This window comes from Hippichthys cyanospilos, chromosome 9 (genome assembly GCF_059441005.1).
Source record: "Hippichthys cyanospilos isolate Australia breed blue-spotted pipefish chromosome 9, RoL_Hcya_1.0, whole genome shotgun sequence".
Lineage (NCBI taxonomy): Eukaryota > Metazoa > Chordata > Actinopteri > Syngnathiformes > Syngnathidae > Hippichthys > Hippichthys cyanospilos.
Genome location: NC_142377.1, coordinates 2,619,673 through 2,647,043, shown reverse-complemented (window position 1 = coordinate 2,647,043; position 27,371 = coordinate 2,619,673). Strand labels below are relative to the sequence as shown.

At 39.7% G+C, this 27,371-nt stretch overlaps 1 protein-coding gene across 1 annotated transcript; it reads left to right on the top strand.

The window, feature by feature from the left end:
* The first annotated feature begins 68 nt into the window (after window positions 1-68).
* serinc3 (serine incorporator 3) lies at window positions 69-26,781 on the top strand. The gene is made up of 10 exons (XM_088424110.1): window positions 69-244; window positions 3,516-3,635; window positions 3,926-4,119; window positions 11,929-12,008; window positions 12,098-12,235; window positions 12,312-12,481; window positions 13,246-13,336; window positions 19,054-19,258; window positions 21,030-21,254; window positions 26,176-26,781. Exons 1-10 carry the CDS (start codon window positions 212-214, stop codon window positions 26,309-26,311), a joined length of 1,392 nt encoding a protein of 463 aa, XP_088280236.1. The 5' UTR covers window positions 69-211; the 3' UTR covers window positions 26,312-26,781.
* The last annotated feature ends 590 nt before the right edge of the window (window positions 26,782-27,371 follow it).

Here is a 27,371-nt window from a genome sequence, read left to right as displayed (position 1 = left end):
CTGCCTTAACGGGGCGAGCCTCATTGCAATGAGCCGGTGACGTCACACTTATGACGCTTAAACACGCGTTTAAGGTCTTTGCGGCCAGGGAGAAACAGTAGCGTACTAATTTTCAAAGGAACAACTATCCCTCTAGGAGGAGCAAAAACGAGGTTACTCGAGGTAGACAAGCAATTTGTATTCGCCCATCACCAACACTGCGCTGCCAGTAATGGGGGCTGCTTTTGCGGCTTCTCTGAGCTGGGTAAGTAAGCCCTCTGTATTCACCTCGAAACAAGACTCTTGGCCTCGAATGAAGGATTATGGGCTCCGAAAAGCAACAGGTGGTTAAATGCTGCTGCGCAGTTCTCTCGAAGCTCCTCGTCGGCAACTGTTCATTCACATGTTCAAATATTCGTTCTCCGTTGAGCTTTCTGCGGTATTTACGTGGTCGTTCCCTCCGCGTGTAATGTACTTAAACCACCAAAAATAAAACAATTGAAAGTACTAGTAACCTTACAATCTCAGTATTGAGCTAAAAAAAAAGGTTACTCAACGTGCACTCATCTTCTTACGCCTGATTAAAGGGCTTTAATTTGCTTTGTTGTCTTTGTCAAGACAGCCCCGAGTTTAACGTCCCAACATGTCGGTATTCCAAACACAGATGTATATAAATCTAATGTTCAAATTAATAATTAAAAAATAAAACGAGTTAACTCGGGTGACAGATCCCCTTTACACTGAATAATATACACGATTTGAATATAAACAATAGCCTTCATCATCCAAAGTAAACACATCTGAAAGCTAATGCAATCACACGCGACATCTGTGTTCATATAAAATAATGAATCATTTTGAAAAGGGCCATTATACCCATAGACGGCAATGTTCCCCACTAGTTTACATAACAAAAGCTGCTAGCTATCAACTGAGTCCATACTCACTTTGAGTGATTCAGGTACTTTTAGCAGCCTCCCATCAGCACCACGGTGAAATGGCATTGAGTTTCACCTGATTTCAAATAAATACCTTGCTAGCTCTCAAATTAGATCCATTTTGAAAAATCCGATTGGCAAAAATTGGAATTGGGTTTAAAATGACCAAAAATGACATTTGACTGCTAAATCCATATTCACTTTTACGGATTCTGGTACTTTTGTACTGTTGTTTTTTTTTTTCTTGCAAAAAAAAAAAACAAAAAAAACTAAGGCTGTTGTAGGTGTTGTTACAGGCCTGTGTATGTGCTTGGTTTTAAGTAGACAGCAAGTAGACTTACACAGCAAGTAAGTTAGCTGATTTGCCCTGTGTGCCAAGTTTTTGCCATGTCTTGAGTACATTTGTTTTATTATTATTTACTTATTTATTTTAGTTTATTATTATTTTTAAGTGTCAAGCATTGAAGCCCTGTTTAAAAAAAAGTGCAATAAATTGACATGCTTGACCAAACATGATGAATAATCATGTTTAATAATTTAAATATTGACCAAAATCATCGGGATTATTATTTTGGACATAATCTTGCAGCCCTAATATAGGGTAGTGAAAGGGACACAAGATAATTTCCCAGGGTTTATTTTCTCTCTGCAAAAGACAACACAGGATAAGTGGTCTACATCAGTGGTCCCCAAACTTTTGATCACCACGGACCAGTCAACGCCTTGGATTTATATTGCCGACCGGGGGGACTGGCTGCTCTAAATACCACATCATCCTACTCACTATGTATGGAATACCAACAGCCGCCAGATCAAGCGAAATTTCGCCTTTTGCGTGAAGTTAAAATGTTTTAACTTTTTTAGCGTTTCGCGCCGCGACAGCCAATCAACTTCGGGAACATTCAACGGCTCACGCAAGGGTGAGGAATGAATCATGGCAGCCGCTTTGCGGTCACAGGGAGCGATCCAACACGGCCAGCTGAGCATTGCATACAAAACAGAGCCAAGCAAGAGCACTCACCTGGCTTGTAGAAAGGCGGAAGCGAGAACTTGGGCCAACTGGTATGTGCGGCGTTTACTTCACTTAACAGCTGTTGAACCATAGTTACTGTGCTAAGCTAACTATAGCGCAGCATTGTTAGCACAATATTTAGCACGGTCTCGGCCACTTGATTGCGACAATGAAACTTTTATATTTTGGCAGGTGAGTATTGCCGCAAAGAAAAAAGGTGCTGTCAGTGAAAATATTGGCTGTCACATCCCATAAAAGTGAAAGTTCTCAGCAATGCTCTTCTTTTCGGATCTACTGTAAAGTGCACAGCAAGCTTGCTCCACTCCCCTCCCCTCCTCTCTCCTGCGCGGCAAAAAAGGGGACAAAAAGTACAACAGTGACAGAAAGCCCGGAGAATGAGCATAGCGGCGTGAATTTTTGCGTTCGGTGTGCACATTGCATAAAACTAAATCATCTCCAAAACATTATTTCGGGTGCAGCCCACGCGGCCCGTTACCAGTTGATCCATGGACCGCGAACCGGGGGTTGGGGACCACTGGTCTACATGACATTCCTGTACACATCTGCTTCCCTCAAGGGAACAGCACCACCAACTGAGGAATGGCGAAAATGGCGAAAGCAGAATGACCATAGTACAAGAAGTGATGAAATATTGTTAAAAATAAAAAACTACTCAATTAAAATTAATTTCACACAATTAAAATTAAATTCACAATTGTATGAAAAAACATGAAACAATTTAAAGAAAAAATTTGTCGGGGGAAAAATAACAACTTAAATAAACTTTTAATTCTTGTTTCAAACGAGTTACACACAAATAACAATTTACAGTATCAAGAGCTTTGATCACTTCCGGATTAAAAAAAACCTACGTATCTGTTCGAGCATATTAATCTTCAGCAATCAAAATAGGAAATGCCAGTATGAACATTAAGTTGTTACAAATGACCACACAGTTTTAAAAAATATCACTTAATAGTACAGCTAAGTTGCTGCTAGCATGCTCAAACTTATTTGTGACTACTGTATTTTCTGCACTATAAGGCGCACCTAAAAGCCTTAATTTTTTTTAAAAAGCTTATGGTGTGCCTTATAATTAGGTGCGCCTTATATGGATCAATATTGAGATTGGGATTCGTAGATGGGGAATGAACTGATAAAGTAAGCTTTACCTTTTTCTTTTGTGTGTTTACAGTTGAACAAGGTTGGTCATATTGACTGATTTTAGAGTTTTTTTTTGAGTTATTGTTGTTATTACTTTGAGTATTACTATATTCTGATTGAAAAAAGTTTTAAAATATGTCATTAATTAAGGGTGCGCGTTATAATCCGGTGCACCTTATATATGGAAAAAGTTTTAAAATATGTCATTAATTAAGGGTGCGCCTTATAATCCGGTGCGCCTTATAGTGCAGAAAATACGGTACATTTTTTAAAAATAATGTATATTTTTACAATCTTGCTCCATCCATAATGCATATGAAGATTTAAATCATTGACATTTTTTTGCATCCTTATTGATTTTTTTTTTTTTTAAACTTGTCTTGTTATTCGGAGATATCTTAAAAGTACAACATATTCTCTAGGTGCCATGTTTGTGCAGGAATTCCACAGTGACCAGGATTACTTATGCTTGGATCGTGCTGCTGGGAACCGTTGTTTGCTGTGTCATGCTGTCACCAGGGGTGGAGAAGCAGCTTAGACGGGTATTAATTTGTTAGTAGAAAACGCAAAATGGTTCTCACAAGTGTTGCCGTACAGGAACATACACAAACATACACACACTTATGGTCATGTGTTTGTCAGATGCATGTCCAAAAATGTTAATTTATATTTACCACAATGGCTCTTCTCACTGTATGGACACCAAACCTAAAATGACAAGTTTTACTGATGCTTTGGTACATTTTTATTGGATCTTTGCTACAAATGCTTTACATTTATGCCGATGAGCTTTCATTCACAGTTACATTTTGATTACCTATCATTTGTTTAGATACCAGGCTTTTGTGCAGATGGGGCAAACTCTTCTCTACCTGGCATAAAAGCTGATGTCAACTGTGACATATTTATGGGGTACAAGGCGGTCTACCGTGTCTGCTTTGGAATGAGCATGTGGTTCATATGGTTTTCCATTCTTTTGATCAACGTCAAGAATAGCAGAGACCCCCGTGCTGCAATCCACAATGGGTGAGCCCACTTTCCTTGACCTACTAAACATGATTGACAAAACAAATGTTCTGTTGCAGCCTACTTTTTCATGCTGATGTTGTGGGTACTGTTTACCGCAGATACGTTTTGACCCTGTACTAGGCATGGGACGATATCAGACGGTATGATTACCTCGAGCAAAAATATCATGCTATCGCATTATCCCGTTATTGAAAGTAAAGCTCGAAAATAATCATTCTAAAATCTTTTTTGCTAAATAGCCAATTTTCTGCATAAGTATTTTTTAAAAACAAAATATATAATACAGCATTTGTTACAATAACAAACATGTATTCCATGGCAAATTAAAATATGTATATAAAGTCAAATACAAAACATCAGTGAGAAAGAGGTTTTGCTCACTAATATATGTATACGCTACTTTTTTCTTGATTGAACAGTGTAAAATAACTAAATGCACATTTATATTAAAAAAAAAAAGTATAAATGCACAAAAAAAGAAAAAAAAGATTGATCTGAAGTTAACAACCGTTTAGTGAAGTAGCATCCCATCATGGCCGGAAATATTGGTACCCTTGCACATAAAGACCCAACAACTCCAAATGTCTGTAAAATAAGCTGAAATTGTCAAAAGTATTTGGTGTCTCAAATTCTTTATTCAAGTCAATTTTATTTATAGAGCACATTTAAAAAGACCATGCACTCGGACGGGAGTATGAAAGTGCAGAAGTTCGGCTAAATAGGGGAGTGGGGGCAAGCCATTTAGGGCTTTGAAGGTGATTATTAATATTTTACATTTTATTCTGAAAGTAATGGGTAGCCAGTGCAGAGAGGCCAGTACTGGTGTGATATGAGAATGCTTCAACAAATAATAGTCCAAAAACTTTTTTTTTTATTCATAACTTAATACTGTATTTCATTTTAAAAAATAGATTACACAGAAATGGCAAGGAGAATATTATTGATACCCTTTTAGAGTTGAAAAAAATGAATTTCAAGCAGGTCATTCACTTTGAATTCACCTGTGGTGAGTTCACAGGTGACAGCAAATTAGCAATCAGCCATCCAACGAGATTAAAGGGCGCACACCCCTCATTCTGCTGTTTTGTGTCACTGCTTTACTCATACTAGCCATGGACAAAAAAAAAAAAAAAAATCACAATTCTCGGTGTAGGTCAGTGAGAAGATTGTAGCAAAGCATATACAGTCTCAATGCTACAAGTTCATCACCAAAGAGCTTGATGTTCTTGTATCCACTGTGCAAAATGTTATCAAGAGGTTTAAAGCTCATGGTACGGAAGCCAACCTCCCCAGAAGAGGCCGCAAAAGACATATGGACCAAAGATGGTAGCGAATGGTTGTTCGAATGGTGACAGAAGTATCTCAGACAACTGCAAAACAAATTCAGACTGACCTTAAGACATGAGGTACAATAATTTCAATGCACACCATCCGACAACTCAATGAAAGGAGTGGTAGGAGACTCAGAAGGAAGCCTCTACTAAAAGGCAAGACATAAGAAAGCCTGGCTAGGGTTTGCCAAAACACTCCTGAGCAAGCCAAAATCCTTCTGGGAAAAATGGCTTAAATTGGAGCTTTTTGATTAATCACAGACACTGTGTTTACACGAAAAGAAATTAAGCCTTCAAGCAAAAGAACACATTCCCTTCAGTCCAACATAGAGGAGGTTCACTAAAGTTTTGGGGTTGTTTTGCAGCCTCCGGTAATGGGTGCCTTGAATATGTGCGTGGCATTCTAAAATCTGGCGATTACCAAGGTATTTTGGAGAGAAATGTTCCATCATATGTGTCATGAAGCTGGGTCTTCGTCAAACCTCATGGGTGTTCCAGCAGGACAATGACCCAAAACACATTAAGAAGCAGCCAGGAGTGCAACAGAAATCACTGGACTGTTCACAAGTGGCCAACAATGAGTCCAGATCTCAATCCTATTGAACACTTGTGGAGTGAGTTGAAAATGGCAGTTGGAAGAAGGCACCCTTCTAAATGGCAGTTGGAAGAAGGCACCGTTCTGGGCCGCCGTGGCTCAGACAGTAGAGGGCGTCATCCAGTAACCGAAGAGTCAGCTGTTCAATCCCTGCTGTCTGAGCTGCTTTTGTGTCCTTGGGCAAGACACTTCACCCACCTTCGCTCCAGTGGTTGGTCAGGGGGGGTCGTATGCCGCAGTATGGCAGCCTTGCCTCTTGTCAATCTGCCCCAGGGCAGCTGTGGCTATGCAACGTATTTTACCACCACTGGTCTTATTGTGTGACAGTGCAAGCGCCTTGGGTTTCGTGAAAGGTGCTATATAAATAAGCATTATTGTGTGAAAGCGAAAGCTTTCCCACAAAAGTTATTCCTCTTTTGTATTACGCCTGTTTTTTGACGCATCTCAACTACCGTCCCAATCTCATATTATTGCAATTAATTGTGCGACGACTGCTTCCATTTTTCGCATTCCAGTTGTTTATCGTTTTCCCACAATTCCCTGTTTTACACCCCAAAAATCCCGTTGACTTAACATTGGGTGAGTGTAGATTTCATATTTACAGCTTTCACATTTCCTTTTTAATGATTCACAATTCATTTCCAAAGGGAGGCCTTCCCATTCATTCCCAATGGGAGATTTAACATTTCACATTTTGAGCTTTCTCATTTCATAGTCACAAAATGTAACTCATTCATATCGCCTTATGGATCATTCCCATCATTCCAGTAATTCATACATATTAATGTTTTCACATAATTCCATAATTTCACTAACATTCCTATGTTCATATCCAATTGGAGATTTAACATTTCACATTTTGAGCTTTTCATTTTGACAACATTTAACTCATTCTTTTCTCCTTATGGATCATTCCAAAAATGTATACATATTTTCCCATAATTTCATATTTTCACCTCAATATTCCAATATTCATATCCGATGGGAGACATCAAAATTTCACATTTTGAGCTTTCCCATTTCACATTCACTTTATATATTTAATATATATAATTATATTATATTGTTTTTTCCACCGCCATACACTTCATTTCACCTATTGATTTGTTTGTGCAATTTGAATACCAACTCAATGTCCACTTTTTTTAGTTTTTCCCTTGTATCTTCTACATTATTTGGCCTATTCAAACCGTTCCAACTTTGTATTATTCACAGATTCAACCCCTTCAAACATGATTCCACCATTCAATGCCTCTCCCTTCAGCGCTTACGCTTTCATGTGCAATTTCTTTGAGAATTGCACATTTTGTAGTTATTATTATTGCTCTAATCTGGGTCAACTGGAGCCGTTTGCAAAAGAAGAGTGAGCCAAACTGCCCGTAGAGAAGTGTAGGCATCTCATTGAAACATAAAAAAAGCGTTTGACACCAGTCATTTTGGCCAAAAGCTGTGCTACTAAATATTGAATTCAGGTATTAATAATTTTGTCACAGCAAATTCTGTGTAAACTGTTATTGAAAATGAAGTTTTCAGTTCCGATTAAAAAGCAACGTTTCTGTACAATTATTACTTCATTTAAGCATTTGAGACACCAAATACTTTTGCCAATTTCAACTTACTTTGCTATGCTAACGTAGCTCTTTCAATATCTTTTTGTCCATAAAATATCACAAAAGATTGTTTACAATAGACATCACTAGCAAATAGGATGTCTTCTGATAACAAATTAGCTCTCACATGCACACTTTCCAGTGGAGTTTTTATCAGTGTTCCTATGTACTATTTTGTGACACTGATCACTAAACTGGAGTTGAATTACTGCAGAATCCTAAACTTGGAGGGAGGCTAGCTTGCTACCTTAGCTTTGTTTAGCTTCCTTCAAGCCAAACCACATGGCAACCACTTTCACTGTTCTTTACACACATACAAGCTTCACACAAGAAACAGGACTTTTAAGGTTGCGGCATGTCACGGAGAATTGCGAAAGGTGTGGACCCAAATGCTGCAAAGCAGACAAGCTGGGTATGCTCAAAATAATAATTTTTAGGCAGCTTTTGGAGGCTGACCTGAGCCGTAGGCAGCCGCTCGATGCTGACAGGAGACGTAGGTGGAGGCTGACTAAAGACAGCGGCTGCTGGACACAGACTTGAACCAGCGGCTGCACTTTGACGAGAGACGGAGGCAGCCGCTCGACCTTGACAGAACTTAGGTGGCCACTGGATGCCGAATTAAGGTGGCTGCTGCTGGACGCTGACTTATGGTGGCAGTCGCTGGACCCTGACTGAAGATGGCGGCCGCTGGACGCTGACTTGGGGAGAATGAGGCGGCCTGTTGACCTTGGCTGGAGGCGGCGGAAGCTGAGGTCAGGTGCTGACTTGGATCAGGGACGAAGAACACGTGCCGACTTGGAGCAGGGACAGAGGTCAGACATTGACCTGGATCAGACAAGGAGGTCAGATCCCGATATGGATCAGACACGGAGGTCAGGCGCTGACGTGGATCAGACAATGAGGTCAGCCGACAACTTGGATCAGACACCAAGGATCGGCCGCTAACTTTTACTGTCTTATATTTGCTCGCTACAGCCCCACTCTACTTTCCAACGGGAAGTCAGCTTCAGTCTTTTTTAATTTCCTTTGAGATTTTTTTTAAACAATATTTATGGATATATTTTATATAAAAATTCTCAATGGAGGAGTGGAAAAGAAAACCAACAAACAGCAAGAAAAAAAAGGTTACATGATATGTTATGGTACATTTATATGCATTTTTGTTTTTTCCTGAATGGCAACCATTTTCCCCAATCCTGAAAAAGATTTTTCCTTCAGTCTCAGTCAATATGTGTCATGGTCGGGCGAGGCAGGGAGAAAGGCGGGCGAGGTAGTGGTGATGGTGGACCCAGGCGCAGGGAGGCTTCGAGAGAGGGAATGCACGTCGTAGTCCGTGTTTATTCTTTGAAGGGCAGGCAGGAACGAAAGCGGAAAAATACAATAGCAAAAACACACAAACGGGCTGGCGAAACAAAAAAAAACACTAGCGGGCAGACTGGCAAGGGGACAAAGCGTGAGCAATAAGACAACGATCCAACAGTGGCTATAATGAAAAACTCGGCTTAAATACACCCACAAACTGATGACTGATGTGCAACAGGCGGGGAGGAAACACTGAGCAGGGCAAGCGGACCGGTGGAAACATGAGGGGCAGGTAGAATCAAACCTAATCAAAACCACATATGCCAAAGCATCACAGAGAGCTGAGTGAATGGGCCCCCAAAAGGATCAGATATAAGTACAATGACAAAACTTATGAGCGTGGTCTGATTCAATGTATTTGCATTGCTTCCAGTATACCCGTTGAGTTTTTGTCTGTTTTAACCTTTGAGATTTGTAGCATTTTTTGTTTTGCCTTTTCTAATGCCTTTCTGGTTGCCTTTTGATAAAGTAGTCTTTGTACTGAACTATGCCATTTTCAAAATTCAATTTAAAATTGAATTCCAATGTGCCAGTAAAAACGTTGTCATGCTTCTTGTCTTGAACCTGAGAAAGTAATACATTCGGTAACCACGAACACCGATAAAAGCTGTATGATGAAAGAAGAATGTAAACAGGAAATACCTTCCAGATTAAAAGCAGATATTTCAAAAAAATAGATAAAACAGGTAAATAAGTAAATACAAACTGGAGCGCCTGAAGAATTCTCAACACAGAATAAATTTCACCTTAATGCCCATTTGTGAACACGGATGAATTCAGATGTTGGTTTGGTGTGCTTGCTTCTTTTAGTGAAAATAATGTGGTACAAATTTGGCTAACAAAATCTGCTGGAAGCCACTCCTCTGGCTGCTAACACCCAACTGATTCCATCAGCATCCACCCGCCCACTTGCCCCATTACCAAAATTATCATAAGAATATGTTTGATATATATAGTTTGCGGCTCCCAGTGTTGTCATCCGTGGAAACTGGGTCAAAATGGCTCTTTGAATGTTAAATTTGCCGACCCCTGTCATAGGGCAATGTGATGTGGTTCATACCTGAGTGAAGACTAGGTGAAGGTTGTGTTATTCGGGCAGAACCCATGAGATGTCTGACTAGCATGACAGTGATGTGCTGGGTTCAAGGCACAACGCTGGTTGGAGGCAGGTGCGATGACCGTTTAGTCTCCCAGTTAATGTGAGGGGTTGTGGCAGTGTATCCAGGGTTGATCCAAAATCAGGAATGGCCGAATGATTGCGAATACAGCACGACATGGTCTGTTAGGAGTTGCCTGACAGGTGTATGGCAATGTAGATGATTTGTTGTGTGATTAAGCCTAGGGTGCATACATCCAAGGGTTGAGACCCAGCTGATCCATTAGCTTCCAAAACCAGACCTCGAGGAGACCTAGGTGCTGCTTGACCCAACCCTAGCTGCTCACCTATGGTTGCTCACCTATAGTTGCTCACCTATGGTTGATCATTGGCTTTTGTTGAACATCTCAAAATAATGTACACCCCATCCCGCAACACAGGCAAAGGCATTTTTTGCAACAGCTTACGCATTGCTCCGGGATTAACAAAACACAACCCGGTTCGGGCCCTGTGGACTTGCGTCATTGGCCAGTCACTAGTGACTACCATTGCCTCTCATTATCTCTCCCGCCATCTGTGTTGCTGAGTTGTTATGCCATGCAATGCATTCCCTTTGGTTGGCACATTCCATCGACTGGAACTGCCTCATGTCCGGAAATCAATGGCGTTATCTGCTACTGTCCGGTGTTCCTGCTTTCAAAGTTGTGAACCCCCGACCCAACTAGGGTGCTTTTCAACCCAAACTCCCTTCTCGATCGAGTACAGAAGGTCATGTGGTTAATGGTGAAGTCCTCACAGGTCTCCGGGTCACCTTCGTAGTCGTCTGGGGTGCCGATCCGGCAATGCCATTTGTCAGGAGCATCCGGGAGAGACAGCTAAGACAAATGGGGGCTTGAAGTGGAAGGAGTGGCTACCTGAGCAAGCCATCAGGTGGCCTGTAGCTCCTCAGTGACCCTGGCGAGACTGCTGGTCCGGCATGTCCTCCACTGTTCTCAGGCAGTCCAGAGTGGAGGGAGTGGCTAGTTTGTACAAAAACAATCAAAGCTTGGACTTAAGAGCACACAAAGACCGGCAAGAGTAAAGAACCACTTGTTTTTTTGCAGGCATGGGAAAAAGACAGGAAGGCACCTGAGGTTGGCTTACACTGGTAGGCTCAGGAGACGGGTCACTGACGGTCCCTACTCAGGGCAGGAAATCTAATCAGAGGCAGACATACTAATGGTCAAGCAGGCTGAGCAAGGTCCTCTTACCTGGACAGCATAAGTTTGGGTAGTCAGGAACAGGCATGGTCGGAATCCGGGCAGAGTGATCAGGGACAATCTGGCAAATGAACCACTGTAGGCAAGGTTACACTTACAGGGGACTGAAAGGTTGCACTTGTTGGGTGATTGGGCTCATTGAATGAAATGCGGTCAGAAAGGTAGGTTGGAACAGAGAATTTTCCCACGCTGGTTATAGTGGAGTAGTTGATAAAAGAAAGCGTAATACAAAAATAAAATTTGTCATACAAAAATAAAATTTGATGCATAAACACTTCAAACCCCACTTTTTATAAAAATTTCATTAGCCATGAACATTCCAAGATGATGGCTACAAAATTCGAGGTGTCTGCAGAAAATTTTGCTGTTTCTCGAATAATTTGAAATTCATTGCGTTAAACCCCCATAAAGTCAAATGTAACGGTATTTACTGCAAGTGTCTGGGTTCCAAATATGTGTATTATTTATTACAGCTTTTGAAATGCAGCCAATACTGTATGTACATACTCGGGAAAGCAAGACATTCATAATAATGTTTCTTTTTTTTCTGCAGATTTTGGTTCTTTAAGATTCTTGGCCTGGCGCTTATTATTGCTGGTTCCTTTTACATTCCAGATGGTAATTTTACATATGGTAAGATTTTAATATTTAAATGACAATAACTACAGACCACCAAATGTATTTAATGAAGGCTTGGTCTCACGTGTTTTTTGCTTCTTTAGCTTTTTTTGTGGTGGGCTCTGCTGGAGCCTTCTTCTTCATTCTGATCCAGTTGGTCCTGCTGATTGACTTTGCTCATTCCTGGAATGAATCATGGATGAATAAAATGGAGGGTAATGGCTCAAGGATCTGGTATGCAGGTTGGTGATGTTTGGAACTGTTGAAAAGCAACAATTTATCAGATACTTAAATAATTACTTTTTTCCTCTTTTTCAGCTTTGGTAGTGGTCACATTCATAAACTATCTCCTATCATTCATTGCTTATGTACTGTTCTACGTTTTCTACACTAAACCTGATGGTTGCGCCATCAACAAGTTCTTCATTACCTTCAACATGTTGGTTTGCATTGGAGCCTCTGTCATGTCCATTCTGCATAAAGTACAGGTACATACACAACTGTTAAATAAATATTTCTCCCACTTATTTACAGAATCATGATCAATGGCATGGTAACGTCATTATTAGTGCTTTGCAGATTGAGCCACAGATTAAGAATTGATACTACTCCAAAAACATGCATGGCAGGTGTATTGGACATACTAAATTGTCCTTAGGTATGAATGCGTGCGTGGCTAGTTCCTCTTTGTGTGCCCTGCAATTGGCTGTAAACCAGTTCAGGGTATTCCCGCCTACTGCTTGAAGATGGCTGGGATAGGCACCAGCAAGCCTTGCGACCCTTAAGAGGATCAGCAGCTCTAGAAAATGGATGGATGGAAGGAATCAAAGCTTATAGATTTTATTCTTTGAAGAATAATTTGTGACTGAAAAAGGAAAAATCATTTTAGCCAAGTAAGGCATCCAGGTAAGTAGGCCAGGTAAATTGTTGAAATTCTTTACATTTTGGGGTGTCCCAGAATGTTGGAAACCAAAAAGAGAGACATCTGAAAAAAAAAAAAAAGTTTTTGTTGGTTTGTTTTTTTGACATACAGCCATGTTGTATGTCCCAGTGTTGAATCAAGTGGCCCTTCAGAGGATTCATCAGTACATATATCAGTATGTGTTGAATCATGTGGCCCTTCATAGGATTCATCAGTTTATATATCAGTATATGTCTGTTGAAATGAGGAACATGTTTACAAACGAGACCAGTTTAACATGAACAGTAAATGTTTTCAGACCATTTTCTTTCTTAAATTTGGCTTTCCTAGGAGTGTCAGCCTCGCTCTGGTCTTCTTCAATCCTCCATCATCACCATGTACACCGCATTTCTAACATGGTCTGCCATGAGCAACGAGCCTGGTAAGAATACTTTTTGGCAAGAGGCAGGGGTTTTTCATTAAAAATAATACATTTGCAATCCGCAAATTAAAATGGAAATACAAATACATACATACATATGACAAACAAATTTACATGAGAGAAAACATGACCTGAACCTAAAACACATTTACATTCAAGAAAAATTTACGCTTCAGAAAATACATTAACAAAAGCCAAAATAAATTACAATTCAGAAAAAGACTGGAAGTATTGCAGAACTGAAGAGTGCAACGTTTTTGAGCTGCTTAATATAAGGAGCATGTTCTTCCTTGCTTGATGCAATGGTATTTCACAGCAGTGGTATTTGTTGGCGACAAAATGGCCAAAAAAAATCCCTCTATGGGCTCATTTAATGTCTTTAATTGCACATTCCTAATCATAACTTAATATTTCATTTTAAATAAACAGCTCCCACCAAAAGAGCGAAGAGAGGTGGTTGAACTGTTATACTGCAACGACTCCTGCTCGTAGCCTAGTGGAACCACTGAGAGATTCGATTGGGTTGGGAGGGCTGTGTTGCATTCTAAAATTGATGCCTGTCTTAAGCAGGTGTGGTGAGGTGTGGTGACAATCTAATACCCATCATAAAATGGCTCCTGTCTCAGTTGATATGGGGACTGTAGCGGCGTAACCAAGGAAGACTCAAAATTCAAGGGTATATTTTCTGAGTCATCAAGAATGCAGAACCTGATGTTATCCTGGTAGTAGCCACAACAGGTGCATTGTGATGGGAGTAGTTTGGAGAATTACCAAACCCTTGGAGTGTACCCATCCATGGCTTGGGCTGGTGATGGTTTCGGCAGAGTTGCGCTTTCAATTCCCAGTTGAACCGCTAGCTATTGGTGTTGACCCCAGAGTCCACCGGAGCTCCCAGGGTGTGATTGCCATCTTGTAACAACAGCCGGATTTGTAGAGGAAATCAAGGCTGTTTGGGGGAACTGTTTTACACAACTGTATCCTTCTCTGGTTGGGGTGGTGCTTTTACTCAGCAGGTGGAAATAGGTCCTCCTGAAGGAGGTGCTGCATTTATCGTTGTCCGTAGCTATATATCCCCTTCTCTGGTTGGGCTGGTGCTTTTACTCAGCAGGTGGAAATAGGTCCTCCTGAAGGAGGTGCTGCATTTACCATTGTCCGTAGCTATAACAGACATGGCAGCCTCCGGAGGAGTGCCACCCCCCATGTAATAAAATGTAATGATAACTAGACATACAATTATATTTAAAACATACTGTTGCTCTTAAGAACACATTTATTTGCAAGTTTTATTCCTTTAAATGAAAAAATGGTCCAGCGAAAACAAAAGGTGTGGATACTTACAAAGTAGAAATAAAATTATAAACACTACAGAATGGGGAAACTAGAAAACATCACCAGTGATGCGTCACTTTTGAATCTTGGATCTTCACAAAAACAATTAGTATTTGTTAACAGTGACGTCCCTAGTGTGGAAAGTTGAGAATGGCACGAGTGTTCACATGCAGCAAAACCTACACAATACATTCTATTTCAAGTCAAGAACACAATCCTTTGTTTTATTCCTAACTTAACAAATTATGAATAAAAGGTTGAAAAGATTTCAAGTGAAAGTATCACACCAGAGCTGTTCATTTCTTGAATACAAAGGATGCATATTGATCTTTCATTTGAGCAAACTTGTCAAAAAACCATTTGTCAAATTCCAATAAGCCATGATTGAATTCATTTTCAATGGACAGCATACAGTAGCTAGTGCATTTAATCGCTGCTGGCGCATTGTGCCCAATGTCTTGATCCCTTTCAGTGTTCAAGTATTTTTCTGACTCAGTTGTTGTCATTTGAGTTGTGATGATAATTTTGAGCAGTGGCACAGTTTCAGATAATGCATCCTGTAGGTTATCATAAATCAACAGAGACAGTATGTTTCCAATATGCAATTCTGAGTAAAGTGACAGTACAGCAGATTTTAGTTGCACATTCAAATACAGCACATGGAAATGATTTGCTGAACTTACCACGAGCTGTGCTGCTCTGAGGTGATCACTTGTGTAAAATCCTCTTCCACTTGAGCAAACCACAGTATCACAACCTTCCTCCTAACTGCTGCAGTTTGTTTACCTCATCCTCGGCGCTGCCTCTTTCTCTTGACCAATGTCGTCATCCACTTTTTATCTCATTCGAGTCAATCTGTGAATCAAATTGTAGTCGTGGTAATGTTCAGCGATTTTCTAATCACACATGCAGTTAGCCATGTTCCTGTTGAGCCATTCGAAGTTGAAGGTGATGATTTACTCAAGCGTCTATATCATTCATACTGATGAGTTGCTTTTATTGTCCTTTAGGTTACAATGAAAACTGAGCTAGCTTGCTGCCACTATCCGCCAAAACTCAACAAGTTTGTTACATCTCGAGTCTGACGTATGTCACTCCAATATTTTGATTGGCTGATTTTGTCCTTAGGGCCACATTGACCTGACCCAATGGCTGTCTACTGAGAGCGGTTAAATACATGTGCATTACAATTTTGGTGGCTCATCATTTAAACAAACACTCATGGGTCGGCCCTATTTAAGTTGCAGTTAGCGGAAATTCCTTGGTAACCTAATTGGTAGTCAATTCCTTTTGAGCCTACATAGTGCTCCAGGGCTGGGTCCCACTGGCCCCAAGTGCAGAGACGCCACTGTTTGGTAAGCTAATATTTGCAAACTAGAGACATCAGCAATAACAGCTGTCACATGATGACGTAAGATAGGAAAAGTGGAGTCCAATTTATTTGAGCCAGGGCTGCTCTTTGCCTTGAGTGGAAGCACATTTTCATTCCTCCTTGACATGATGACGGAAGGAGATTTCACTTTCAGAAGCTGCCTCAGGTCGACGAGAATGTTACTTGGACAGGTGAGTTTAAAGTTGAAATGTTTGGTGGAAACCAAATACAGCATTCCAGGAAAATAACCTCATACCAACACGAAGCATGAAGGGTGCCATGAATAATATGTGAAGCCACTAAGATGAAGCGGATAATCATGGGTGCATGATTGGTAGTTATGTGTATGTGTCTGATAGTGTGGCCAAAAGTTTTGAGAATGACACAACTATTAATTATCTCAGTCTGCTGCTTCAGGGTTTTTAGGTGTTTTTGTCAGATGCTTCTGTGGTATAATGAAATAAAATTAGAAGCATAAGTATCAAAAGCTTTTATTAAAAATTACACCGAATTCATGCACTAAGTCAATATTTGCAGTGCAGCCCCCTCTTTTTCTCTAATTCTCCCTGGCATGCTGTCCATCAACTTCTGGACCATATCCTGACTGATGGCAGTCCATTCTTGCATAATCAATGCTTGAAGTTTGTCAGAATTTGTGTGTTTTTGATTATCCACCCGCCTCTAGAGGATTGACCACAAGTTCTCAATGGGATCAAGATCTGGGGAGTCTCCTGGCCAAGGGCTTCAAAATATTGTTTTGTTTCCAGAGTAATTTTATTAGGACTTTTGCGTTATGGCAAGGTGCTCTGTCATGCTGGAAAAGACATTCATCATCATCAAACTGCCCTTGGATGGTTGGGAGAAGACGTCTTTGCTGCTGTCCTAGACATCAGGCTTTCTTCCAAAAGTCTTCACCTCACTGTGCGTGTAGATGCACTCACACCTGCCTGCTGCTGTTCCTGAGCAAGCTCTGCACTAGTGGTGTATTGGAACACCTTCAGGAGATGGTTCTGGCATTTGCTGGGCGCCCTGTAGCCTGTTTGGCAACAACTGAACCTCACTCCCTGAAGTTCTTGAAAATTTGATAGATGGTAGACTGAGGTGCAATTTTACTCACTACTATACTCCTCCCTTTTTGTGCAATGCAATGATGGCTGTACGTGTTACCTTGCAGGTAACCATGACTAACAGATGAGGAACAATGGTGTCATTCACCAGCTTCCTTTTAAAATGTCCAGTCACTCAATCATGAAAGATTGATCTCCAGCCTTGTCCTCATCAACACCCACACCAGGTGTGACATGTATCATTGAAATGGCATTAGCTGGTCCTTTAGTGTCAAGGCTGAAATGCAGTAGAAATGTGCTTTTGGTGATAAAGTTCATTTTCAAGACAAAAAGGGACTTTGCAATTTATTGCAGTTGAGCTGATCACTCCTCATAACATTCTGGAATACAGTGGACCCCGTGTTAAGACTTACCTGATTTACGACATTTTCATGTTGCGACATGGAATACTGAGTTTTTTCATCCACATTTTCCCGGTTATGAGACCAAAAACAACTGTCATGACCCTAGGGGCTTGGCTGTATTTGTGTTGTTTTGCCTCTATCTGCTGGCGTTTTTAGGTAACTGCACTTATTTACTATTGCCGTCTTTAACCGCTTCCATGCAACCGTGTGACTAAAATGCTGGTCTGTTATTTGTCGGCGTCTCCTCACGGAAATGGTGGTCTGCTATTGATCGGACTGGCAAAGCTTTGTTCTATTGTGAGTGGTTACAAAACCGTATTTATCATGCACTTTACTGTTAATTCAAAGTTGAAAGGGTTAGCCATGGGTTCCAAGATTGCTAGTGATGTTAAAGAGAGAAGTAAGAAGATGATTTATATGGAAACGATGTCGGAGATAAGTTTATTAGGAAATATGGCCATAACAAGGGACACTCAAAGGTAAATAAATCCTTTATATTTATTTATGATGTTTTCTAATTGTGTACATGTATATTATGAATACGTAGCACTTATGATACTATTTTAATATGTATGTACAATTTTGATGTTTTTACCTGGGGTTCTAAACACATTAGCTATTCAGCATAGGTTTGAGCTATTCAGCATAGGTTTGGATTGCCCATCATATGACAAATTCGCCTTGCGACCCCAACCGCAGAACAGATTAATGTCGTTACACGGGGGCCCACTGTATATGCACATTGCCATTATAACATTCAACAGCATACTTTGTAAAACTGTCATTCTCAAAACTTTTGGCCATGTAGAAAATGGATGGATACATTTAAGGTGGAGAGGCGGCGGAAAGGTGCCAAAATATTGGCCAAGGCGAGCGAGTGAGAGGAGACACACACACACAGAAAATATTTGTTGCCCTTCTCTCAGATTATTTTCAAAATTCTTCGCCTGTTCCACAATAGTTTTCTTCCCAGCTGCTTTCCACTCTTTGAATGCAGACTTGAGATGCTTGTCACTTGTTTGTTAGAGTCTGATGAATGGCATTTGGCCGTTCAGATTGAAGTTGCATTTCAAAGGATCAGATATATAATTGAATTTTGTACCACATTCCCAAGTGTCCTGGGTCACATTTGACAAATTCCCTTTCACACTGCCATCAAAAGATCAGATACAGGTCAGATAGGGATGAAAAAAATTGATGTAGGCTGCAGTGTGAACCAGTCCTGAGTCTGTTTTATTCATCAAGTTTACTATTTTCCTAGACTAAACTATAGAGTCCTCATTTTTCATGACTGCATGTACATGAACAATCTCTAAACTGCGATTGGTGCAATAGCATATGTTGTTGCCAGGGATCAATAATTTCACTCAGTATTTTGCTTTTGAACAAAAGTTATAAATTGTGAGAACACAAGCATTCAACATTATTTCACCACAATATTTTGTTATGATTCGTGTTGCCATTTGTATTAATCAAAAAACAAAACAAAAAAAACAGATTAAATAGTAGTGATAATACAAATTAAACAATTTTGCTCTCCCCCAGAACAAAGATGCAACCCGAGCCTGCTGAGCATCGTACAACAGATAGCAGCACCCACACTGGCTCCTCTTGAGGTAGCAAACCAGACTGCTGTGGTGATAAATGACGCAGAAGAACCCCTGATCCCCTCAACGCCTTACCTACAGTGGTGGGATGCACAGAGCATTGTGGGGCTCATTCTATTTGTGTTATGTGTCATCTATTCCAGGTACGCTCTCAAAAAGTATCTGAACACGATAGTTTTGTTTATACCCGACCTAATCTGAAATCATGTTTTCATTGTCATTCTAAGGGATTTTCATTGAAAACACCCTAGTGGCATTCATATACACACACACACACATGCACAATTCCAGTGAACACACAACCCCAGCAACAAAACACAACAAACAAAAGGGGCCACCGTAAGCCTCCAGTCCTGCGAAAAAGTAGAACCACGTTTCCTATCATTCTTACACAGATGCAGCTCGAATTACGGTATAACAAAACATGTACATTCGATTAGATGCAAATATGTATAAGAAGGAATTCAAATGAAAGATGATGAACTGAACAGCCATACATATATACGAAGATTATGGAAAAAACACGCCATAAGGATTATTGAAACAACATTTCTGAGTTTGTGTTCTGAAGCGTTTGGGTTCTGCATCCTGACAATCTTAAAACACCAACTATTGAATGGCTTTTACAAAAAATAAGAATAGTGGCCTGATCAAAGGCAAAGACTTGAACCACATTGAAATACCGTGGTATAACCTTTAAAGGTGTTCATGGTGTGCGTCATGGAAAATGCCGGCAAATGGTGAAATCCGCAAAGTAGGAACCACACCCCGGGAGCTTTCAGGCATATGTACGATGTGTATGTGGGTGGACAAGTCTGGCGAGGGGAGTTGTAACCTGATACTGCCAAGGAGTTGTAATCCATTTCTGCACTCATTGGTCGATGTCACTCCGAGAGCCAATCACGTGTCTTGTAGCTGTGGTTGTGAGCTGATGGACTGATTGCCTTGCCAGTTTTGTCCAAGCTGTTGACTATTGACTACAGACTACCATCAATTCTATTGTCCTTAATAAGCTCCTGTATGTATTCCAGAGAAGCTAAATAATACCTTGACCCCTAAACCAGTTAAACCAGCAGCCATATTAACGAGCTGTAGAATCTCATGTTGTGTTTAATTCTAATGGGAATTTTGAGATTTAAAGTTTTGTTTTGTTTTATTTTGTTTTGTTTCTTTTATATTTTGATGAATTTTAGTAATATGAAGAAAAAAATTGTACTGAAGCGACCATATCTCGAGGTTTCACTGTACTTGATAAATAACAATAGATTTTACCTTGGTTTTTGTCTTTTTTTCACCAATGCAAGTGACATCACAGATCTGTTTGCGGTTCAACAGTATCCTGTGCTGGCACGTGTTGCAAAGTGCTACCAGTGCATTGCTACGACATCAATACCATGTGAAAGAGTAATCTCAACTGCTGTGAGAAAAAAATGAATTTGTCTGTTCTAATCATTACTAATAAATTCTAAAAAAAAAATAAAAAAAAATCAGTCATTGGATTATAATCTAAACTGATCAGTGGCCATACTTGATCTATTTCCGGCTTTACTGGCACTGGTACACTGGGGTTCCTAGTTGGAAAGTGCAGACTGTCACTGTTTTTGGTGCAACGCTGAATTCCCAACGTGGTTTAGCAACGCATTGAATTTCCGAAAGGCCGGTATATTTCGGAGCTCGCCCATACATTGACTTCTCAGTTTTGACGTACGGGATATTAGATTAGAATTTCTGATCAGTCCTTAACGTTGATGTGTGACCCCTGTTTTCTCATGTATATTAGACAACCGTTACGTTACGAGGCACAATAACTAGTAATATTACAATAATCAAATATTACTTATATACTGCCAACTGTAATTTATTTCAGTAACTTTTGTAATGCGTGACCCCAACACTTTGTTGTATTTCCTCCAGCCTTCGTTCATCTAGCGCCAGCCAGATGAGCAAACTGACCATGGCCTCGAAAGACTCCGAAATCTTGGCTGAGGATGGTGATCAGGAATCACTGAGAGGGCAGAGTAAACTGAGACGCCTGGCGGACAATGAATATGATGAGGTCCAATACAGCTACTCATTTTTTCATTTCATGCTCTCCCTGGCATCACTTTACATCATGATGACCCTCACAAACTGGTACAGGTCAGTACTGCCATCACAAGACCTGAAGATTAACCAAAAATTCAATGCCTTAAACTTTTTTTTTTTTTTTTAGGCAGTAGCTGACAAAAAAATGGCATATGATTGATTTGAGTTGAGTTGATCAGATGTATGTTTTACATTAATCTGAGGTCTTGGTTCATATTGGAAGCTTGTCCATATCAGATACAAATCAAGGTTATGCTTGCATAACTCAAAACCAGACCAAGTTTCTCCACATACCTGTGTTTGAATGACATTTATTCGAATGCAAAAAAATATGTCATTTATAAGGCTTAAAATGATTACTGTACTTTCTGGACTATAAGCCACACCGGTATATAAGCAGCACCAGCCAAAAATGCACAGAAAATCATCTTTTGTCATACATAAGCCACCCCGGAATATAAGCCACATATTTACACAGAAAGATAGTATATGAGGATTTTTTGGTTTGTTTTTATTCAAAACATTTTTTTTTCAACTGTGCTGACAGCACGTCATGCTTTGAACATAGATTGAACATGCCTGCAGTTTTAGGAAAGAGCACCAACATAATTTCAAACTACCAGACAACATACGCCAACAACACTAATGTGCACATAACAGTAATGCAAATGAAGGCCTACCAGAACTTAATTCGGCGCAAGCAATTCCCTCTTCACTAAATCCACTGAAGTTCTCGTCTTCAGCGTCTGAATTAAACATCTGCAACAAAACATCAGCAGCATAAGTCCCTCTGTCATCGCTGTTCTCACTGTCACTTTCATCTTGATGTACATTTACTTCCTGAGCCTGGGCTGTCTTCTTCATCGTGCAGCAGTAGTCCAGCCTTTCGAAATCCGTTGTTAATGGTGGACGTAGTCACATTGCTCCATGCTTTCAGGAGCCACTCGCCGACTTTAGTAAAAGATGCTCTTCTCATGCGGACAGTCTTAGTGAATAATTTCTCGCCATATGTCATCCAACTTTAAAAGCACGATTCACACTTAAGTCCTAGCGGCTGCAAATATTTTGCTGTGCTCCCAGGAATCACAGCTTGTATTGTGTTTGTCTTCTTAATGGCTGCTTTCACAGAATCCGTTACATGGCCCACAAGCTGTCCATAACGAGCACTCCATAATCCATTCCCATATCAGGCTCTCTCCCATCCACCCTTTTTTGTTAACTTTCACAACGATTCCTTGGGGAAGTTTATCTTTTGGCATAGTTGTATGCTTAAGTCACCGTTGGCACAAGCTGTTGTCCGTCACCATTGGCACAAGCTTTCGTCCGTCACCATTGGCACAAGCTTTCGTCCTGCCGCTGTACAACTCAGTACACAAGTGAAATGCGGTTGCACGTGGCCAATTATTTTCCATCCATTTTTATTATGTCGTCTGATCCGATGGAATTCTAGGCGATGTTTTCTTTCAGTGAATTTGGGAAAGGTTTTCAGTTTCTCCTTGAAGTCGGGAGGGAGTTGTTGACACAAAGTCGTCCGTGCCCTGCTGGACAAGCCTTTTTGTTTAAAAAATCTGATACACCACAACGCTCTTCTAAGTTGTTCTTGCTATTGCCTTACTCGCACCATTGACTCATTTAACTTAAACTTAGAGCAGAAGCTCTGTTTACTTTGTTGATGGCCACATATAGGGCCTTCAACTTAAAAACGGCATCAAAAGCTTTTCTCTTGTTTTCCATGACAAGGGCAATGCTAAATGGCAATTCAAACTCAAATACAATACCACCTGTACATTGATTGTGTCGTCTTCTGTCTCACTTTTGTGTTTCCTAGTGGAGAGTGCCTTCTGGTGGCGATTAAAATGGCAATTCATAATCAATTAAATACATTGGATTACCGCCATATGAAATTAAGGTGTTCTGGAGTTGGTATCATCAGGCGAAATTGTCGTATGGTGGGCAATAGAAACCTATGGTAATGAGCTAATGTGTATAAAACCCCAGGTAAAAACAATTAATTATATACATATTAAATATTCATAACAAATAGCATAGCAAGTGCTACTTATATATAATATACATGTATGTAATAAAATAACATCATAAATACAAACTATATAAAGGAAACATGAAATTGTATTTAATTTTGGAGTGACGTCACTTGAAAAAAAAAACGTCACAAAAAAAAAAAAGGATGGTTGACTTATGCACGAGGTCGACTTAGGACGAGAAATACAGTAATTGCAAACACGTCTTTTTTTTATTCTTTGGTCAGTTAATTTCATACACGAGCTTTTGGAGTCTTTTTCAGTTCCTGTAAATATTTATTTTTGCAAAATGAAGCAAAGGTGAAGTGGCTTGTGAGTGAATACTGTACTTTGTTTAACCCCCATACCCCCAACCCCGCCCACCCACTACCCACATTGCACGGGCCCCTCCCTCACATGCACATCTCCGCAAAGCTTAGTCATTCTCAGCCATGAGCGAACCGCCCTTATGTCATGCCATTACTCCGTTGATGTAGATGACGAGCAGTTGGTTTAGTTTTCATAAAAAGTGCCTTTATTTGAGGCTAAAAAACAAAAGAGTATTAACAGGCTGTTGGACTGCTTCAGACTCCATGTCAGGACCGTCGCGATTGGTATTGCAGTACTCTAGTTGGCGCTGCTGGGAAGTGTAAATACTATCTATCTACTAGTGCTGGGCAATAATGTGATATCAATATATCGATATATTGCGATATGAAGTGACGCAATATGCATTTCGGTTTTGAGTTTCGTAATATTTAGTTCTTTAAAATAAGTCTGCTCCAGAGTGGCTTTCGTATCATGATTTTTGTCATATTATGAATGTTTTTTACATGTAAATCATTCCAAGTACAGTACTAAATCAAAAGTGGCGGCAGAGGAAGGCAAACTGCAGAAAAAAGTCAACTTTATGATATGAAGACACCTTTTTCTTCATTTCTGCCAATGTAGTCATTTGTGCTTCAGCACAGTTTTCAAGTCGTCCGGAGTTAACTGCTGTGTTTCCGAGAAGCATGGTAATATCCATTCATGAGATTTTCAAGTTTTGTTTTGTTTTAGTCTCATTTTGTTTCTTTTATATGCTAAGTAATTTTCGTTTTATGAAGAAAAAAAACCCTGTGCAGAAGCAATCGTATCTTGAGGGTTCACTGTATTTGATAAATCATAAAGTTAGAGTTCTCCTTGGTTTTTGTTGTATTTTTTTTCACCAATTCGAGTGACCGAACAGATGTTTCATTGACGATCGAAGAGCAAAAATGGCAGTAAAAGAAGAGTACAAAGTGGTGCACAATAAGAGGCACATGTGACAAAGTGCTACCTCTATATTCAATCCAGATCTGTGCCATCTGAAAGAGTATTCCCTACTGCTGCGGACATATTCACACAATCAAGAGCATGCTTTAAATAAAAACGTCAACAGGCTGCTTTAAAAAACATCAAAAAAAGAATATAGCTATAAATTCCGTAGATTTTTTTTGTACAAATATCGCCCAATATATTGCAATACATATTGCAATTTACTTTTAAGACACAATAGATTGTAGATAGTAGCCCAGCACTAATGACGTTAGAGGGGAATAACTCCTGCCGAGTTATTTTGTATTAGGCGTGAAAGCACGTTCAATATTTGAGGATGTTGGAGCAAGGAACGTTACGAAACACAAGATGAGAATTTTCTTTTTGTCTAAATTTCTTTTCCTATGGTTTTGAACGAGATGACCTCAAAGTACTTGGAGATGGGATCATTCAAATTCTACTCATCAACACTACTCACTGTCATTCAGTGACGCACTTTTGGGAGAATGAAGATGAAAATTCATTTGCAACAGGGCTGTCCTTTCCTACGTTCAAAAGAAAGCAGCTTTTTGTCTTTCTATTTACCTGATAACATAACCCAACAGTTGAAGTAGCATAAAGGTTAAAAGGTATTTTTCCAGAGGCCCATAAATGCCTGCCATACCGCTGATGAAGAACATGTGAAACACAAGGGGAAGGTTTGGGCTTTTTGATGTTTTTTATGTGTGATATCAAAGGAAAAGCATACCAAAAAACACCAGGAAAATATTGTATAGATTGGCAAGACCATGACAACTTTCAATATGACAACTGCTGTCCCCTTGCAAACAGGAGGTCAAGATGTACACCCTGCAGATGTCAAATTTAGCCCATGTTGGGTTCATTTACTGCCATTAAAAATTTTAAATATTGTCAATTTTGGTCATTTTGAAAACCTATTGTTTTATCATATCTTCTCCATCATTTCTCTCGATTTTTGCATTACTCCTTTCAGTGGCAACTCGCGAAGGAGCGCAATAAAAAAAATTTGCAAGCCTTTCAATTACTTCAATGATTGGCTTAGGTTGGACTCCCACAATGCAAAAATCTTCAAAAGTCATATACACTTTCATAAATATATTAATATATAGCATAGTACTGTTGCTAAAATTCGTGTATGTAAAATGGGCGTAGCCCATCATTAAGATGAAAACCTATAAATGTTTGGGTGGTTTTAGTTAAAGCAAACACTGTTGTTTCATCTGTGTGATTTTAACAAAGATCAGATCACATTTGATGGTGATTTCATTCAGAAATGTGAGAAATTCCAAAAGGCTCAGATACTTTTTCGTAAGTATGGATACGGCTGATACCACTGAAAATTTTCAGGGGTTGAAAGTAAAGATATACAGTATAGTGTTTATATTTCACAATGTAATGACCCTTTAAAAGTTAGCCCAAGTTGGCCAGGTTACAGTCGTGAAAAACCCCCGGACAGCCATGGGTTAAAAGACAACCAACAGAAAAGCCGACATGCATCTATATTTATGGCGTCTGGTTTAAAAGGCACGCTTGATTTTTGAGAAAAATTAAAGATCTAATGCATTTTTTACATTGCTCTCCTATTTTTTTGAAAACTAAACGTTTACCATTCATTAAAACTGTTTTCTTCATCCTAGTCCAAATGCGGACTACACCATAACCAGGAAGTGGCCAACAGTGTGGGTGAAGATTACCTCCAGCTGGTTGTGTTTGGCCCTATACATCTGGACCTTGGTGGCACCTATGATTATTTCCAACAGAGACTTCGGCTGATTTCCCGGGTCAACATACCTTGATGAAACTACTGCATGTCTTTTGTTGCATCAGTTGTGAATATGAAGAATATTCCTGTTTGATTTGTGTACCTTTTCTAACTGAAGTTGGAAGTCCAAAATGAGCTAAATTGGTCTGAACTCATTCCAAGACACATTTTATTATCTAACATTTGTAGTCTTACGTCAGGGATATGAAGCATTCCCCTTTTGCTTAGTTAAGACCCCACTATGTCTTATTAATGCCTTACAACTGGTAAAAAAATATTTGCCTGTACTTAAAAACAATCATACTAATTGACTGTGCCAATGCACATTAAAATATAAAAGGATGTTTTAAAATATTGAAATACATTTGAAAACAAAGATTGAAATATTTATATAATTGTGTATAAGATGTACGTTTTTAATTTAAATTTGTAAGATAAAAATGCTTTTGGGTCATTGACAAATAAAGCATTTGAAAAGGTACTTTTCTCCAGTATTCTTTGAAGTCGATATGAGTCACATTTCTACCAAGACTTTCAATTCGGCTCACCCTCCCTCTCTCCCTATCAGCCTGCATTCCGTTCAATCAACCCAATCATCACCAGGTGCAAATAATTTAGCACTTTGCAATTTAGCATTACCATGAGCTGTGGAGGGATCGTAGCAGTCCTGAGTTTCCGCAGATTGAAGAGGTGGTGGTGAGGTGATCATGCTCCAGCTCAGGTCCACTGTGCCTCCATGTGAACAGCTCCATTTTAAAACACCTAGTCATCAAATCTTTCATTCATCATATTAGTGATTTCATAATTTCAAAAATAACACATAAAGTACCTGATAAGGTGTCAGAAAGTGAAAATAAGTTGGATGACATTTATAAAATGAAGGCTGATGGCAATGGGGGGGCGGACAAACCAGAACGCTGGCTATTTTTTGTCTTTACTAGAAATGTTGTAGGCTAAACAAAAGTTACAAAAGTGCAATGACTATTTTACATACTCTCTCAGCATCGGACATAACTGTGAGACTGAATTTATTGGTGTTATGGAGGATTGCTAACCACCAGTTCATTTCAA

Coding starts and splice junctions, on each gene's coding strand:
- serinc3 (XM_088424110.1), top strand. CDS start 212: ATGGGGGCTGCTTTTGCGGCTTCTCTGAGCTGG. Junction 3,636..3,925: donor TGGAGAAGCAGCTTAGACGG/GTATTAATTTGT, acceptor TCATTTGTTTAG/ATACCAGGCTTTTGTGCAGA. Junction 12,009..12,097: donor AGATGGTAATTTTACATATG/GTAAGATTTTAA, acceptor TTGCTTCTTTAG/CTTTTTTTGTGGTGGGCTCT.